The sequence below is a fragment of the Ciona intestinalis genome, chromosome 9 (genome assembly GCF_000224145.3).
Source record: "Ciona intestinalis chromosome 9, KH, whole genome shotgun sequence".
In the NCBI taxonomy this organism is placed as follows: Eukaryota; Metazoa; Chordata; class Ascidiacea; order Phlebobranchia; family Cionidae; genus Ciona; species Ciona intestinalis.
The window spans coordinates 6,042,454-6,061,072 of NC_020174.2; the positions used below are offsets into that span (position 1 = coordinate 6,042,454).

At 33.8% G+C, this 18,619-nt stretch overlaps 2 protein-coding genes across 3 annotated transcripts in view; one reads left to right on the forward strand and one right to left on the reverse strand.

Annotated features, from left to right (window-relative positions):
• LOC100183162 (disco-interacting protein 2 homolog C) overlaps positions 1-16,288 on the forward strand; it is a 32,761-nt gene extending 16,473 nt beyond the window's left edge. The window contains exons 8-37 of one of the 2 annotated variants that reach the window (XM_018813383.2): positions 131-189; positions 1,169-1,213; positions 1,540-1,673; positions 2,006-2,085; positions 2,393-2,580; positions 3,101-3,224; positions 3,739-3,919; positions 4,527-4,623; positions 5,548-5,641; positions 5,996-6,115; positions 6,610-6,724; positions 6,936-7,066; positions 7,368-7,609; positions 7,963-8,090; positions 8,398-8,512; positions 8,854-9,061; positions 9,242-9,438; positions 9,835-10,098; positions 10,298-10,528; positions 10,863-10,993; positions 11,306-11,474; positions 11,838-12,008; positions 12,355-12,408; positions 13,370-13,489; positions 13,825-13,986; positions 14,180-14,273; positions 14,698-14,821; positions 14,972-15,056; positions 15,353-15,531; positions 15,762-16,288. In XM_018813383.2, coding sequence (XP_018668928.1) covers positions 131-189; positions 1,169-1,213; positions 1,540-1,673; positions 2,006-2,085; positions 2,393-2,580; positions 3,101-3,224; positions 3,739-3,919; positions 4,527-4,623; positions 5,548-5,641; positions 5,996-6,115; positions 6,610-6,724; positions 6,936-7,066; positions 7,368-7,609; positions 7,963-8,090; positions 8,398-8,512; positions 8,854-9,061; positions 9,242-9,438; positions 9,835-10,098; positions 10,298-10,528; positions 10,863-10,993; positions 11,306-11,474; positions 11,838-12,008; positions 12,355-12,408; positions 13,370-13,489; positions 13,825-13,986; positions 14,180-14,273; positions 14,698-14,821; positions 14,972-15,056; positions 15,353-15,520 — 4,031 coding nt within the window. In that variant the 3' untranslated portion in view covers positions 15,521-15,531; positions 15,762-16,288. The remainder of the gene's footprint in view (positions 1-130; positions 190-1,168; positions 1,214-1,539; positions 1,674-2,005; positions 2,086-2,392; positions 2,581-3,100; positions 3,225-3,738; positions 3,920-4,526; positions 4,624-5,547; positions 5,642-5,995; positions 6,116-6,609; positions 6,725-6,935; positions 7,067-7,367; positions 7,610-7,962; positions 8,091-8,397; positions 8,513-8,853; positions 9,062-9,241; positions 9,439-9,834; positions 10,099-10,297; positions 10,529-10,862; positions 10,994-11,305; positions 11,475-11,837; positions 12,009-12,354; positions 12,409-13,369; positions 13,490-13,824; positions 13,987-14,179; positions 14,274-14,697; positions 14,822-14,971; positions 15,057-15,352; positions 15,532-15,761) is intronic. The other variant, XM_002131644.4, reaches the window with a different exon arrangement.
• Positions 16,289-16,566: 278 nt separating this feature from the next.
• LOC100180799 (60S ribosome subunit biogenesis protein NIP7 homolog) lies at positions 16,567-18,108 on the reverse strand. The gene is made up of 4 exons (XM_002131684.5): positions 17,898-18,108; positions 17,590-17,815; positions 17,209-17,349; positions 16,567-16,898 (listed from the first exon to the last, which is right to left on the reverse strand). The coding sequence occupies exons 1-4, from the start codon at positions 17,951-17,953 to the stop codon at positions 16,779-16,781; spliced, it is 543 nt and encodes a 180-aa protein (XP_002131720.1). The 5' UTR covers positions 17,954-18,108; the 3' UTR covers positions 16,567-16,778.
• Between the last annotated feature and the right edge of the window lie 511 nt (positions 18,109-18,619).

Below are 18,619 nucleotides of genomic sequence, written 5' to 3' on the forward strand. Positions count from 1 at the left end.
CAGGTCTCTTTATTTTTGTATCTGTGTCACCATGAATGGCAGTAGTGTCTATTTCTTTATTTGTCCATGATAACCGCTTGTTTGCGTTGTACGAGCTTCCTGTTTACTAAGCATGAATCGTTTCTTACAGAAAACCTCTCTGTTACCAAGGTGTCAGCCAAGATACAACAATTACTTCTAACTTTAAAGGTAGGTGTTCTAAATTCTATTATCTGTTGTTTAGTTTTGGGTTCAATTATCTCTTTTTAACTGACATTCTTCCCCACACATTTAATGCGTGTTTTAACAACTTGTTTTGCTGTTGATTTCCTTCTGTTCAGTCCTAAAATAACGTGATCCTCGCTATCAGTTTCAAAGAGATAAATAAAGGTTATGCTATTATTTTATGTATTAATTTTCGTTTTTTCATGTTTTCCATCCCTCTTTTAAATTACATTTTCTTGTATTTGTCCAGCACACTGCCCAGCCTTCTACTTTCATAGGGGTTAAAAATAGAACAATGGTACATGTTTAAACAGGCCTGTATGCTTAGGATGCTATTTCATGCGTATAGTTAATTACTATTGATATAAATTGAGTCAAACTATTAATATAATACTGAACTATTGGTAACGTCATTTTTGTCTCCAAATTACCAGGTATCTGTATTTCTGATTATTTTATAAATACCAGTATTTAAAACTGATATTCTAAATGTTATGTACTACTACTTTAGTTTATATAAAGTCCAGTACTATCATATTCAAATTCTCTATCTGTATCTGGCTGTGTGTATTTAAATATTTAGTTTTTACTTTTGTATATTTTCATGTGTTTTGTTTTACAACATTACTGCTACTAAGTCTGTACTATCAATTTTTACAAAAATGTTAGCCTGTTCTTATAGCAAAATGTACTTATTTTTTTTTAAAACAGTTTAATGTTTTCACATTACCCCTTGTATACTTAATTATCCATAGTATTAATATATAAAATTTAAAGCAAAAACCTATTACCTATCCATAATATAAGTATATGAAATTTGAATATATAAGATCCTTATGCTATACAAACATAGCAATACCCTTGTGGTCTTATATTAAAACTTGAAAGTAAGCTCCCATGCACCCTATGCTGAGTAATCAGTTTTAGAGAAAAGTTTAAATAATTCATTGAATCGTAATTTCAGCGTCCAAGGAAAAAGCCATTAGCTGAATACTTTCAAGACGACCAGGTTCGTAAATCAACAATTTAACTGATTAATATTATTTAAGCAGCGACTGTTCGTTTGGCACAATAAATGTTATGTGAATTTTATTTACAAATGTATTTTTTTGTCATGGTGTGTTTTTAATAAAACTAGCCAGTCAAAAATGTTTTTAACTTTAAATTGCACAGTTGTTGCATATTATTCCTTATGTGTATGGCACTCCTGTATTCTAGATTATCTATTCCTACTTAGATTATTAACTTACTATATAAACACCTTTACTTCTATACTGTGCAAGGGTAGTAGCCAATAAAATCTCCCCAGTATTCAATTATTCATGTAATATATAGGAGGAGTTATTGGAGAATATTGGCCTCGATGAAAACGCACCGAAACCAGAAGGACCTGTCACTGCACCAAGGGAAGGGGGTCAACTACCATCTCAAAGTAACATCCCACACTCTATAGAAGCAGCAATACATAGGTAGGTTTGTCTTTAAGCGACATTGGTAGCCATTGTAATTTGTAATATTTGATATGTATAGGCTATTGCCGTAGCACAGTGGTTAGCGCACTTGCCCCTAACTCATTGGTTATCGGTTCAAGGCCCGTCGACACTTAACTACAATTGCTCTGACTAAGTGGTCGCTAATGGGTTGTCTAAATTGTCAGCCATACAGAAAAAAAACATCTACAAAGTTACATACTGGTGAAGTGTATGAAACAAAACACCCGTGTTATAACGATTGTCGCTGCCCCGTCATTTTCTGTCATTTTCCGACCACACGATGATAAATACGTTACATTTATTCATAGGTGTGGGACGGCCAACCCTAAAGCTCCTTGCCTCACCTCAGTGGATATGACGGGGAAAACAGCTTACACTCTGACTTATGGTGAGTTTTAATTATGTGGTTGATATGGTGCAAAGATTGTAGGCTTTCTTGTTAATTTATTATATGACTTGATGCGGAATTTGTCATTAGGATTTTCAATTTGTTTTTATGATTATATCACTCTTGGGCTCATTATAAATGAATATTGGTTCTGTTCTATTGTATTTTATGTGGGTGAGGTCCTGCAGTGTGGCATGCCATGGGTCCTAGAGTCTAGGACAGGATTGGCCCATTACCCCCAAATTTTGATTTTTCGTTGTTATTTCCTTGAATATCATACAATAAGTGCTGCAATGTTTCCGCACAGGTAAACTGTTGTCTCGTATGCGTCGTGTAGCTTACACGTTACAAGGGAAGAAGAATGGCTTGTTACCGGGCCAGCGTGTGGCTTTAGTTTTCCCAAATTCTGAACCCGTTCCTTTCACCTGTGCATTCTATGGATGTATGCTGGCAGGTTTGGTTCCAGTGGTAGTGGAAGTACCCATGTCTTCAGAGGTAAATTTATGTTTTAACTTATTTATCCTCGGGTGGTGTTATAACACGGGTGTTCTGTTTCATTCACCTCCTGCCCGCTTTACAAGTTACCCTGTATGTAACTTATTCATCCTCCATGGTGGGAGGGGGTAATGACAGTCGTTATAACACAGGTGTTCTGTATTATACACCTCCTGTCCGCTTTACAAGTTACCACATTTATAACTTAGTGTATAAGGATAAAAAATTATTGCAACCTATTTATGCTCGCCTGTCTGGGAAATGACATTGGATATAAATTTCCCTACCATGTTCTGCTTCACACACCTCTTGTATGACTGGCAATTCAGACAACTTGTAAGGGCCTGCCATGTTGGTCTTCCAGCAATTAATCTTAACCTTTATAATATATACAATAAAAACCTCATGCCTATTACTTTCTATTTTAATTACACATACATGTAATCCCAACCACGCCATAAACCTTGAAATAATCCATTCACATCTGCCGCTCTTACAAGCCCTTCTCCTCACTCCCCAGGATCCTGGAAGCTCCCAGCTTGGGTTTCTACTTGGAAGTTGTGGTGTTGCCACGGCAATTACTTCGGATCATTGCTTAAAAAGACTTCCGAAAAACGAGCGTGGAGAAGTCAATCAATTAAAAGGTTAAGAATTCTGTTATTTCTAAATTCCATTCCGTAGTTTACCTCTGAAGTTCTCTGAAGTTAATCAATTGGTTAAAATATTTTATTTTTCAAAAATTACCTTTTGGCGTCTGCCTTTTGTTTTATATTAAATTTGCCCAAGTTATTTAGACAAACTAAATTATATTCAGTCAACATTTCTAAGGTGAAGATTTTTTAAATGTGTCAAAAAAGCAGTAAAATCTAGATGAGTAAATTAAGGTTTTAAAACATATGTTTTCTAAAATCTAAAAACATATATATTTGTAAATTTATATTGAATATATTAAATACATTGTTGTATTAAAACCTTTGTGAGTTTATCTTTTGTCAACCAAGCTGAGTTTAATTCCTTTAAACCCTCATGCTGAGCTGAATATAAAGCATTAGTCACCACATGAGTTGCGTTAATGTGGTTTTAGACCAGCATTACAATCCCATACACATGATTTCACATTCACAATACAAGCGCCGTATTCACCGTTTCTCCTCACAGGTTGGCCCAAGTTACAATGGATCGTAACTGACTCGAATCATCTTCAACGACCACCATCGAATTGGGAGCCTTCCGGCCACAACCTTATCAACCAACTTGCGTACATTGAATACAAAACAGGGAAAGAGGGGAGTGTTGTGGGCGTGGCACACACGAGAGCTGCAATACACCGACACTGCAGGTAAGAAATTATAATCTAATTTAAATTTTTTAATAAATTTGCAAAAAAAAATATTCAAAATTGTGCTAAATTTGAACAGATAAAATTGTAAATACATAACCTGAAATGTAAAAACAAATTTTTAGATTTTGCTAAAATTTGTTAAATTTGTAATTTTTTTAAATAACCTTGAAAAGTAAAAACTGCTTTGGAAATTGTTCCTTACACCCTACCATGGTGGTCTCTCCCACGGTAATCTTGTTTATCTTACGTTATCTGCTTCATAATAACCAGGGCTTCAACATATGTATGTTCATTGCTTCCAACCACATAATTGAATTTAAAAAAACAATCCCAAGAGTTTTCTAGTCTTATCTTATGATTCACATTATTTCATAAGCAAAATATAAGGGTGGAGAAGATGGGACACCTTTAACACATAATATCCAAATATCCGGATCGTGTTTTAAATAATTAACAACGGTCTATGGGAGTCATGAGGATACGGTTTTATAATATTTTAAATGTTCTTTGTTTACTACAAAATGGGACGAGAACGAATGAAAAGATGTCCCATCTCCTACCACCTTACTGTATAAAACTTATATTAACCCTTACCACCGTACAGAGCACTGGTAGGAGCACTTTGCTACAACGCAGCGGACATTATGGTTAATCTACTTGACTTTAAACGAGGCTTTGGACTTGTGCATGGCATCTTAGCTGTGAGTTTTATTTAAAATTACCAACTAAAACTAAAATAGTGTTTTGAATAAACTACAGCGTTTATTTTAACTCTGACATCGCTAAAATGTTTTATTTTTTAACTAAAACGTTTGAAAAGAAAATCGTATCATACGTATTTATTATAAGTTGTCATGTTTATATTGAAATCGACCTGAAAATTTATCCACCAAGATACTACAATTAAGCAAACATTTTTAAATAATATTGTTTTTGTTAAGTTTAAAAAAAAAAATAGAAATTGAAGAAAGTCCTCATAAATTTTTTACTTTCTGTGTGTAACACCCTCATTATCCACAAAACAACCGCAGAACTTATTATTACCGGGTGCTTTCGATTCGTAACTGCTGTTTACTTTGTTGACAAAGGCCCCAGGCAGTTTGTGGTAGCTTGTACTACAGTCTGAGATTCCATTAAACTACAAACCCCCAGTGTTTTCTTGTAATTTATTTAACACATTGGTTCAAACTTAAAACCGTTTAAAACTTTTTTCTTGTATGGCCTAGTTTTTTGAAACAAATAATACACTGTAATTTAGTAACGGGCCAACTCTTGCCTAATCCCGAGGTTCCATGGCATGCCATACTGTATGACCTCACCCATATAGAATCGAACAATTTGCCAATTAGAATTAAGCTTATGCAATGCTGCTCTGTTGTGCAATAGCAAAACAAGAATACTCTACTTAACTCAAGTTGAAATTAATTAAAAACTTTTTAGAAAAGGGGCTTGTGTTAAACTAATTGAACAAAAAAAAACAAACAATATGTCTATTCTTTATCTGGTATTTTTTTAAGCAAGACCTACTTTATAAACATATTATATCTTAAGCAAAGAAACTTGCATAGTTTCCCATGTTTTATCTAAGGTTTAACATTAATGTAACAAACTTGTATCTTCCACAGAGCATGCTTAGTGGAATGCATGTATACTGCATACCATACGCACTCATGAAGCAAAACCCAATGCAATGGCTTAACATTATAACAAAGAACAAAGGTAAAAATATCTTTATTTAATTAAAAAAAATTAAAATATAAAAAAGTTTTTTGTTATATTATTCAAATACTTTTTGTAAACATCAATTTTGATTGCCAAATAATATTTTGCGATGTTGAGTGTTGTTCACCTTGATAAGGACGACCTGTATATAGGACATTGCAATCTTAGTTTGCAAAATAAATGCCAAAAATGCTGTTTTACAACAAGTGTAATACACCTGGCATCAACAGTATATATTGTCCACAACAATGTTTATTATTTTAAAATAATTTTATCTTAAAACTTAGGTTTTACCAACAAAGCAAAGCATTAATATTTTACCTCAAATTAAAAAAAAAAATTTTAAACCAGCTTCCCTTGCGTTGGTCAAATCCCGGGACCTTCATTGGACTCTAGCCATGCAACGGGATAATCCGAATATTAATCTCAAAACATTAAGGATGCTCCTTGTTTCTGATGGTGCGAACCCATGTAAGTTGAGTGAACATATTTATATTTGATTTAATTATTTATTTTTAATTTTTTAAATATTTTTTTTATTTATGAATAAAGTTGTTTATTTATGAATGGTAACGCGTGTTTGGCCTATTTTTTTGATTAAAATGTGTCTTTAATATAAAAAGCAATCATACATACTTATAAAATATAAAGAATAAATGAGATTTTATTCTATTCTGTAAGGGTTAGGTTAGGTGACTGTGGTCCTATTTAGGCTTCAGGTGAGATTTCCCCCAACACCATGTGTGCTACTGCAAAACAACTATAAGACTTGTGTTGAAAAAGCATTGATTATGTGGTTGAGGTCCCATAGTGTGGCATGCCATGGGCCCTGGGATTTAGGCCAGGATTGACACATTACCCATTTTATTAAGAGAATCATTTTCTTTATTTATTTTAATTTTTCACACCTCAACCAGAGCAATGTATTTAAGATGATATTTCAACCACATGTGGAATATTTCCAGGGTCGATTGGGTCATGTGACATGTTCCTGACGGAGTTTGAGAAGCGAGGTTTACACAGAGACGCCTTATGCCCGTGCGCGTGGTCGGCAGAAGCATTGACTGTTGCAGCAAGAAGGTAAATGCATTGTTATGATGGTATACAGGTAATACAGAATTTATTGCCAAAGTTCGAGAGAAAAAATAAAAAGTTTTATCTGTCCCACTTTAAACTATGGTGAAATATCAAGAGAGCATTTTTAAACGTGGTTTTGTTTTTGAAAGTGAAAAATTCAACATAAATATTGTCTCTACTCTACCTTCGATAATTATTATACATTTCTTCACAGACCTGGCACCCATGCATGTAGAACAGCCCTTTCCTTGCAAGATATGTCGTATAAAGTAATCCACGAGGAACCTCCTAATAGCCAAGCTCCATCAGTTGTGCTGCAGGATTGTGGAAACGCTCTGCTAGGCTGTAAGTGCCAACTATTCAATAATATTTACATTGTTAATTTTTTCTATTGAAAAACATTTTTTTGGTGTTTTGTAATGTTTGTGTATTTTAATTCTAATAAAACTAGTTTACATTTTAATAGAAGACTACTGATGCTATTTTAGGCGAAATGTATCTGAATGAATGTAACTTAATTTATCCTCGCATGCACGGAAACGACAGTCGTTATAACACGGGTGTTCTATACCTGTATTATAGTCCATGCTATGTATGTCTGTTACAAATACAATTTCATTTAAATCCCTCCTTTTACAATTCCCAGGCACTGTCGCAGTTGTTTCCGTCACTGGATCCGCAAATCTCTGCAGAACGGATGAAATCGGTGAAATCTTGGTTTGCCCAAAACCAACAGACAGCGCTGATGAACCAGCAGGCTCGTGGTATTATGGTTTGAGTGGGATCAGTGAAAAGATGTTCAGATGTCACCCAGTAGACGAGAGCAACCACGGGCAAACAGACAACGGACTTTTCATTCGAACTGGTTTGCTCGGATATATGAACCCGGTGTGTATAAATTTAAAAATATTTATTAAATTTTTGTTTTTTAGTTTTATGTAATGGATTACTAGAATTTAAGGGGAATAGGTAATATACTACCTACTAAGACACTTTATTTTTCTACATCATTTTGTGTTTTTAACTATATCATGTTTTTATATCGTTTTTTTTTTCTAAATTACACAAGTAGCTATAAATTTTATTTTAAATTCTCAATATTAGAGAATTAGCGTGATTTAAGAATATTCTACCTAATAATACACTTTATTTTTATATAACATTTTGTGTTTTCTATCTATATCTTGTTTTGACACAACGAGATATAAATTTTCGTTTCAAATTCTCATTATTACGAACAGAGCGGGAGACTCATGGTAACGGGCAAATCTGACGGGATGGTTCAAATCGCTGAAAGAATCCACAACTCAGATGATATAGTGGCCACTGTGTTAGCGATTGAACCGATTAGATTCGTATACAGAGGAAGGTAGGTTATATATATATTTATAGTTGTTAAGAGTTTAAAACACGATCAGGATATTTGCGTATAATGTGTTGAAGGCGTCCCATCTTCCCCCACCTTACTATACCACATTTTCAAATTTACTTTGGTATTTTATTCAATAATTTTGTAAATTTAAGTGTGTCAGTTAATTTTTATATTTATTTAAGTATGTTAGTAAATTTGTGTATTTTAATCTGTTTTTGTATTAAAAAAATCTTTGTTTATTTATATATGCTGCTTCGCTTAATCTTCAAAAAGTAGGAAAAATAATGGTATTTATTTTTTCCAGGATTGCTGTTTTTGGAGTAACAGTCCTTCGAGATGAAAGGCTTATCGTTATTGTGGAACAAAAACCCGATTGTTCGGAAGAATTATGTTTTAAGTGGATGAGCAGTGTTATGCAGGTGAGAAGAAACTTAATTTATTATTTTTTGATTATTTTTGACTCATTATGCTTATGCTAAAGGTTTTTTGGTAATATTGCTCAAAAGAATACATAGATGCGCTGTTAGTTTACTGAAACTACATAGTTCTTGCTATATATTAAATAAACACCCATTCCAAGCAGCCTAGTAACAACTTTTTTAAAATTTTAAACCTAATATAATTTTGTCACATGAAACTAAAAATAAAATAATTAAACATATATCAAAAAAATAATATATACCTAAAAATCTAAAAGATTAGACATTAAAAATTTTTAGAAATAAAATATTGAAATTAAAAAATTCCATATTTCCACAAGGCTGTTGAAAGTGTGCATGGTGTTGGAGTGTATTGCCTTTCTCTTCTTGCTCCGAATGCTCTTCCACGAACTCCACTAGGTGGAGTTCATCTCTCGGAGACAAGGTCTCGTTTCCTCGAGGGAAATCTCTCTCCTCGCAACATTCTGATGAGCCCGCATCAGTGTGTCCTCAACCTCCCCAAACCAAGACAAAAACACAGTGATGTTGGTGAGTAGAAATATTAAATAAAATATTAACAATTTTTATAAACTAAAATTGGTTTAAAACACCTTTAAATGATTTTTTATTCTTTTTATTCTTTTTAATTTTTGTTTCTCAACATTTGCCAAATTTTACCTTTGCATTTTTTCATCCATCCTGCTTTAACCTGCCCACCCATCTTTCCAGGTCCGGCCTCCATCCTACAGGGCCAAGTTATCACTGGTGTTCGGCTTGCAGAATCCCGGGGTCGGCAACTTACCCCCCTTAATGATGACGAGGTCGGTAAAGGAGAAAGCAGAAAGTTTCAATATCTTTCCGAGATTCTTAAATGGAGAGCACAAAGCACTCCCGATCATGTCCTTCTTACCCAGATGGGAAGCAAGGTAATTTTCCAAAGTTTGCACTATTCCTAAAACAACATGCATGGAACAAGGATTTTTGTATTTTTTTAAAACCAATGATTTTTTCGTCTTATTTGATTTTTGAAAGCACCCGGTAATAATAAGTTTTGCGGTTGTTTTGTGAATAATAGGGTGTTACACACAGAAAATAAAAATTTAAAAACTTATTTTATAATTTCTAAAAAGACTAAAATACACAACAAAAAAGAATACTTTAAAATTACTGCTAAATTGTAGTATATTGGTGTAAAATTGGATATTTTATGAATTTTTTAACTTGGATATCTTATAAGAATTAAAAAATTTTAAACTACAAAACCTACAACACCTAACCCACATAATCATCAAGACATCTCAACCCATATTAACTTTCCACAGGGCGTTGTGACAAACCACTTAACTTGTTCCCAACTACACAAGAAAGCTGAGCGTATCGCCCAACTCTTGCTGTCCCATCCGACCCCCCATGGTTTGAACTCTCTCTCGACGGGTGACCACGTCGCGCTTCTATTTCCTCCAAGTGTTGACCTAACTGCTGCTTTCTACGGCTGCCTCTACGCTGGTTGTGTGCCGATTCCAGTGCGACCTCCACACATGAAATCTATCGCGGCAACACTTCCAACAGTGAGGATGGTAGTCGAGGTAAGAATTGTTTTTCTTCCAAGTTTTGATTAAATTTTCATGGGATTTGTTATATATTTTTTGTCATACAGTTTTGAAGAAAATGTTTTTTCAATATATTTTAAAGTATCGTCAGGAAAAAAACCCAAACCTCGAAAAAAAAAATTTACATTAAATCTCAGTTCAAGCAAAACGTTCACCCCTACTGTAACCCCACCAGGTGTCCAAAGTAGCTGCGGTATTATCTTGGGCTTCTGTTATTAAACTTCTTCGTTCGAAAGAAGCGATCGCAGCCTTACAATCAACCACCACCCCTCTCTGGCCCCCTCTGCTGGACATCGAAGACTCCCCCAAAAAGCGCGTACCGATCAGCTACCGACCCCCCACACCAGAAATGCTCTCCTATATCGACTTCAGCATCACAACAGCTGGAACATTAGCTGGCATCAAGGTATTATTTTACTGTTATAACTTTTTTTCTTTAGTATATTATTTTTTTTTAGTTTATTGGATTTAAATTTTTTCTTCAAGTTACATAAGTGGTGATTCAAAAGCGGGCAAGAGATGTATCATGTATGAAATGTTATATTGACCGTGTTATAATGACTGTCATTGCCCTGCCCTGCCAAGCCAATTATGTCACATTCATTCATTTAAAGAAAAAAATGGTCAAATCGACCCTTGAATATTAAAAACCAAAGCATGTCAAAAAAAAAATAAAAATTTTGTTTTTATTAGGTTTTAAATTTGCTATATAACTAAATTGTGATTTTTTATTTTTCCAGATGTCACATTACTCTTCAAGTCAGTTATGTCGTTCCATGAAACTACAATGTGAGCTTTATCCTTCACGTAGTGTTGCACTGTGTCTGGATCCATATAGTGGCCTTGGTCTAGCATTGTGGTGTCTTAGCAGGTAATTACATGTTATTAGTGGTGCACCCTTAAAAAGAAAAAAAATGTTTTTTTCTTATAATTTTTTTCATAACTTATTGAGCGAATAAATGTAACTTATTTATCCTCGCGTGGCTGAAAAACGACAGTCATTATAACATGGGTGTTCATACACCTCGCGCCAGCTTACGAGTTATCAAGTATGTTACTTTGTGGGTGGTTATTTTTTTTAAACAAAGTTGTGTTTTCATTAAAAAAACTATAACTATCTTCAGGGTGTCAAAGTTAAAATGAACGCTGAAATCACTAACCTAATATTCACTTCTTATTACAGTATATACTCTGGCCACCAATCCATACTCATAGCTCCTGCAGAGCTCGAAACAAACCCACAACTGTGGCTGCAAACATTGAGCCAATTTAAAGTACGAGATGCGTTCATATCTTATGGAGTTGTAGAGTTCTGCACCAAGGGTCTGGCTGCTCACATACCTACTTTAAAAGTAAGAAATGTTTTTTATGAATGTTTTTTTAATTTTTATGTTATTGTAGGATAATTATTAGGTATAAGTGGCCATATAATATATATGTTTGAATTTATTTTAGTTTTTCGCATTTTTTAGTGTATGAAAGTTTTTTATAAATTTTAATATAATTTTTTTTATAATTTTATGTTTTTTTTTATTAGATAATAACTTGATTGAATTTTATTGGTTTTATTTGTTTTTTAAGAATTTTACTAAGGTTTAAAAACAAATCTGGAGTACAACAAAAAATCTACAAAAAATGTCAAAATTCTTTGATTAATAGACGAAAACATCTTTAATTTTTTAAACAAAAAATTTGTTTAAAATTATAATTATTAGAGTCGAGGGGTTTCTCTTGCTCACATCCGCACATGTGTCATTGTGGCGGAAGAAAGACCACGCGTTCGACTGACGTCAAACTTTACCAAGTTATTCAGGGACCTTGGATTGTCTTCACGCGCTGTCTCCACTGCGTTTGGATGTCGTGTGAACGTCGGTATCTGTTTACAGGTGGGGTTTTATATTAAATCTAAAAATAATATAAATAGTTTTGGGAGAAGACTTATAACACAAAATTTATACCAAGTTAAAAAAATGTAAAAATTATTATTAAGCGGGAACATTGCTGTTCAACTATTATTTCGAAACGACCTACATTTAAAACAGGAAAAAACAAAGTTTGAAAAATGTACAACTTAAAACTAAATAACATGATTGTTTAAGTTTTCTTGATTTTTTTTCTTTTAAAATTTCACTTTGCTTTTACATTTCATGATTCTTTCAAATATTATTTTTCTTATTTTTTTTTTACTTTTTTTTAAATTTTATTTTTCTTACTTTTTTATTTTTCTTAAAGCCACCTCGGCTTGGCATTCTGTCCGAACAAATAATATCTGAGGAGCCTTACATGGTACGTAGGCAACCCATGTTCACATCTCATATCGTCAACTCATTGCTGTACATTGAATGTGTGTGGCAACCCGTTGTATAGAAACATATGCATGCATCTTGTAGTCTGACATTCAAAAAATTTCATAAACCATATGTAATTACTAACCATCGAAAGGACTTTACTTTTTATACGTATTCTGTTCTATGAGTGAGGTCCCACAACATGGCAAGCTATGGGTCCTAGGATTTAGGCCACAGTTGGCCCCCTACCCCAACACCCTGGGTGCTACGTTTATATATATGTAACCCAAATATCTCAATTTTAGGCATATGGGTAAAGTTAGGTGTGCTTGGGTGACATGTTATGCCAATTTTTGTAACAGATGGTGTTATATGTTAGTTTAAAGTCCTTAAAACAACTTTACCCTGCTGTTAGGTGTCTATGCAAACAAGCAGAGCTAAAGTATATTTTATTCACCACATTAATCAATGAGGTTCCTTATGTTTGACAACTATGATATATAAATTTTTGACTGCCAGAAAATATTCCTTGTGTATCTACATGTTGTATTTTCTCTGTCAACAAAGTTGCATTGTTATAAATATTGGAATATCGCGATATGTGTTTTGTTTTTGGCGATGGTTTTTATGTAACTTTGTGTTTGATTGCATGCTGTTTCTATTTCATGCAGTCTGATGACATACATTTAAAATGAGCCATTGGCTTTAAGTATAGACCTTACATGGAATTAATAAATTTGTTCCTGGTTGCCAAATTTATTCACTGGCAACTTTTTTCTTTGACTATTTTTTAACCGTTTAACAATAATGTACTATTTTTAACAAAATAAACCGTTTTAAAAAAATATGTTTAAATATGTCAGAACTTATATTCAGCAATGCTTGTGTGTTTGATACATTGTAGCATCTTGCCACATTCACATCATCCCCATCATAACAGTAGTTATCATTTCTTACAGGGAGCCTCATGTCCTGACCCCACCACAGTGTATGTTGACATGAGGGCACTCAGGAACGACCGAGTAGCTTTGGTAGAAAAAGGTTCCCCCCATAGTTTGTGTCTAATGGAAACTGGAAAGGTGGGTTCAGAAACTATTTTTTCATTAGAAAATAAGTAATTTTAGATTTCGGATTATTTTGGTTTGTACTTTTTAAAAAGACTGTTTCCTTTACTGCCAACTGCCCCCTCATTTCAGTTTAATCCGGATCTTCGTTACTGTATTAAAGGAGATAAATAAAATTTGTAGAAAGTTATTTAAAAAAGAAAGATTGGTGTATTTTTTTGTATCACAGTCTTTCAAAATGTCAAATCATGTTTTTATTTAAAAAGATAAATCAAAAAACGTAAAATGTAAAAAAGTAATGTTTACAAAGAAAGCTTTACTGTCATTGTAATTTCCACATCATATTTCAGATACTACCCGGCACTAAAGTGGTGATAGCCGACCCTGATACTCTGGGTCAATGTTCGGACTCCAGGTTGGGTGAGGTGTGGGTCAGTAGCCCCCACACAGCTAAGGGTTACTACTCTATTTATGGGGGCGATGCCGATAACGACTATCTGGACCATTTCCAAGTAAGATTATATCCTACGATATGTCAAGATTATAAATCTAATTTTTAACGAAAAATAAATAAGAATTTAAACAATTAAAAAAATCATATTAATGATAAATAAGTGAAAACAATTGGTTATTTTGGATTGTTAGAAATGGTAGTTTTAAAGTCAAAAACAAAAGGTGAAAATATAAAGTTGCTTTTTTTTACAGGGTTACCTAAAAACAGGAGACACCCAAACTAAATACGCACGAACGGGTTTCCTTGGATTTCTTAAACGAACCGAACTCACTTCTGCAACTGGAGGTTCGTGAACGTGTTTATACTTTAAATACTAAAGAAATATAATATCAACGTTTATTTCCAACTGTATTGATCATTATGTAATTATGTTTATGAAAGTTCTATAGACTGGGCTATGTGTTGCTGTGATAAGTTGTGAGTAAAATTTAAGTTGATGAAAATTGGTGGCGTATGTCTAGCATATGTAAACTCTAAATAGAAGTATCTAACCTTGGCTGAGCTGTCAAAGGAAGATCTTCCATTCATTACCAATAAAGCCCTTGTCGCCTGCCATCAGGGAACTGGTGAAGTTCATGCAGTAGCATCCTTAGTGTTGGTGTAATGGGGCCAACGCTGGCGTAAATCCCAGGTCCAATTTTTGTCTCACTGGCAGGACCTCACCCATAAAATGTAGAACGGACCATATTTATTGTGTTTTTTCCTACAGAGAGACATGATGCTCTGTATATTGTTGGTTCTTTGGAGGAAACGCTTGAGTTACGAGGAATGAGATATCACCCAATCGACATCGAGAACGCAGTTGTTCGATGCAGCAACAGAATCATAGAATGGTGAGTAAGGGAAAAATATTTTACACTTACTAACATTTTTTGGGGATCCATTTAAATAATAAGTTTTAAATATATTTTAACATTTTTTGGGGGCGAATTTTTTTTGGATTTTATGAAATTTTTATGACATTTATGTTCTTTTGTTTTTAGCGCCGTGTTTCACTCCACCAATCTTCTTGTTGTTGTGGTTGAACTCGATGGAGTTGAATCCACAGCCCTGGATCTTATTCCACTGGTAAGTTTTAATATCTCTTATCTTTTTCATAGGAGTTTGTATTGTGGAGAAAAATGATTACTAATAAAGTAAATAAAAACTGCTGCTAAATTTTATTGTCATTTTTTTGTATGTCATGTACAGTTACAAATTTGATAAATGATATAAAAAAGAAAACTCTTTAATATGTTTTTTAATTCATAAAACGTTGTTTGCGATTATTCCATCAACTATTTAAATAATAAATTAAAAAATTCATTTTTTTCAAATTTTTGGATTTTTTTATTTTTCTAAAAAATTTTCTCCACCTTCTTTAGGTGACGAACGTGATTCTCGAGGAGCACTACCTGATCGCGGGAGTTGTTGCAGTTGTTGATCCCGGATCAATCCCCGTCAACTCGCGAGGAGAGAAGCAGAGGATGCATCTTAGGGATTCGTTTCTCCAAGATCGACTTGATCCGATATATGTTGCTTACAACATGTGATGAGACGTTAGGTAAGATTTGTTTCACTACAAACTTCTTGTATAATAATCACCTTTTTAGTTCATTTTTGATTTGTTTACAATATTTCAATTTTAATTCACTTTTTTCAGAATATCGTCACTGAATAGTTGTATACTTGTACCAAATTTTTCAGGCGCACTTTTAATTTAATTATAAAATTTCTCTTTCCAGTTTGTGTGTGTGTGCTTTTTGTTAAAATTGTTCAAACATTTTTTCCCAGTTCACTGCCAAAGCTGAACTCTGTGCAGTTTCCTATGGGCCGGTAGTGCCCATGGAAAGAGTCTTCAACCTAAACCTATGCAAGATGGGACATCTGCCACAACGGCCAACACTGGACAGAGTTTACAAATCACTCTTAATGATAAACACAAACTTGCTGCTCTTACCCGAATTCTCTTCTGCGTTACATTTCTCTACATTGGTTTTAATTTATTTTTCATTGTTGTTCTTTTAGTTTTTCCACTTTATTGGTATCAGTTATTACATATCTGCAAACCCTGAATGCAAGGGGCGTCAGACAGAATTTATTTCAATATTCTTTCTCTCGGCTTGGTGGTCAGCAGGAGATGAAATAACATTCAATTGGGATTGCCTATTATTATTATTAATCACTTTTACCAGCAGTTCGTTCTACTTTACATGATACGAATGCACTGTTGTTTCAATGCAGTCGAAAACGCTTTTATATAATTCCTCTCGCTTCGCGGTTGATGTCACTTGAAATAAACATCAAATCATAATAATTTACTGAGTTGTGTGTTGTATGTATCTGCTTTATGACTGAGTTGTGTGTTGTATGTATCTGCTTATGACTTATTCTATTAGGCAGTTGCAGGTGTTTTAGTCATTAATTTACGTCGTTCACTTAACTTACAAGGTTGGTCTTTATTAGAAAAATCGTCAGGAATTCATTTATTTATACTTTACTAGTTATGTCAAACAAGAGTTGAACGTTGAATGCCTCTGCTGTACTTCTATTCTGTTAAATCTAATGTTGCAGGTGTTTTAGTCATTAACTTAGTGTATTTACTATCGTGTAAAGACAAAGTATTGAAAAGTTGGTCTTTATTAGAAAAATCGTGAAGGCCTCCTTTATTTTATATCGAATAATAATTTGCCTGAAACAACAGTAGCAATGCAGAAGACCAACTCCACAGATAATCTGCACCTTTTCCCAATTAAACAGATCACAGATATTTGTCATAGATGTTATTTGCGAACACATAGTTAAATAAGATCACGTGAGAGAATCTTCATTTCTTAAATACTCCCCAACATCAGCTTGGTGGAAAGCTATTATAGTCATCGGGTCGGATTTACGACACTCGGCTGTGGATTTTGCTGCCACCCCGAAACCCTGCGTAAAAACAACATTAAATATTCAAGCTTATGGGGAAAGCATAGTGAATGGTTGATAATTAATATACAACTAATTATTGGTGTTCCATTTCATACACCTTTGCTTCAACCCAGTGGTCATAAAACAACCTATTCATGACCACGGCACTGGGTTGGAGCAATTGAAGTTATTGTCTTGCTCAAGGACACATTTGCTGACAAAGATAGCAGCGGTAAGCCTTGAACCCATTATCTCTGGATTAGAGGGACGTGTGGAACCAACAGTACCACAGCCCCAGCATGACGGCAAATAAATGTAAAGAACTTACAAGTGGCACATCTGCCATAGAATAAACAACAACCCCTTGATATTTTGGTGTGTTGTCCGTTATTCTTCCAAGGCCAGCCTTCATAATATGATTGCCGTATAAGAAAGTCTGTTCTGCACTTGGTTTAACCCACACTTTGTACTGAAAATAAAAGTTATGTGAGTTACGATGGTAGAATTGTGAAATAAACATAAAGGCTCTAGAATTAACATAGCATGAGTTGTTAAATTTTAGAACACTATTTGAACTAGTTATTTTCTATAGTGGAAAAACCTAAAGTTTTTGTTCCATGCATTTTCTTTTAATCTTAACAGAGGGCCACCATGCAATTCTTTGTACCAGCATGTTAACCAAACTACAGTCGCTTTAAAACCTGAATACCTTTGAATATGGAGCTAAATAATCCAGGGCTGTAACGTGAAGCCGAAATTTCCTGGTTTTCGTGAACTTGCCGAAACAAACACCCAAGCTGATGAGATTTTCTCGACAAACATTCGTTGCTTTTAACATAATATCTTCCGCAACGTAATATACTCGCTCTTTATGAAGTCGGAAACAATAGACTCCGTCTGGTCGGTCAATTAGATCTTTGATGCCTTCGCCGATGCTGAAAATATACGGTTTTATAAAAGTTGGAAACTTAAAGCTGGCAAAACGTGTAAACAAATGAAATAGTGGAACTAACTCACTATTTTGCTAGTTTCTCAAACATAATCTTCGTTTCTTCGTCTGTTAAAGGCCGCATTGTCTTGAACTTTATATCCAAGGTGCTTTAGATTGAATGAAACTTGAAAAATACGCACTGTATATGCTGTAATATTGTATATTTATTTTACAATTGAAAATTTACAATTGAAGGGAATTTCCGGAGAACACGTGAATTCTATTCCAGAATTAAAAAATAGAAATGCAATACAAGCTAAGTTTTTTCACCCCAAAAGTTAAATGTCACGTTTGGCCAGAGTTTATATACGGACTCTACGTTTAAAAATTTTTCAGCAGAATAAACAATATAGTTAATTGTTTAAAAACAGCTTGACGCAAGAATATAATTTTAAGCATAGTTATAATTTGTTTAATATTTTCACCTTTGTAAAATTAATATTGGAAGAGCTGTAATGTTTTACTACAGCACTCGATTTGAAGGTTAATATTTAACGTTATCTAGACTAGAGTAGACCGTAAGAGCGTTTGGAAATCATTTAAAATATTGTGTTATATAACTGCACCGAAAAGCAAACAGCTCTTACATAATACATGAAGTTATGTAACACTGTTATATAAAACGTCATGTGTCGTTAGTTTGAGCCGTGAAGAACCTACTGGATGATATTCGATGTAACCATACACAGTTTCTAACCGGATGCTCTGTATTTCTTATTTTATTGCAAAACTTGACTAAATCGCGGCA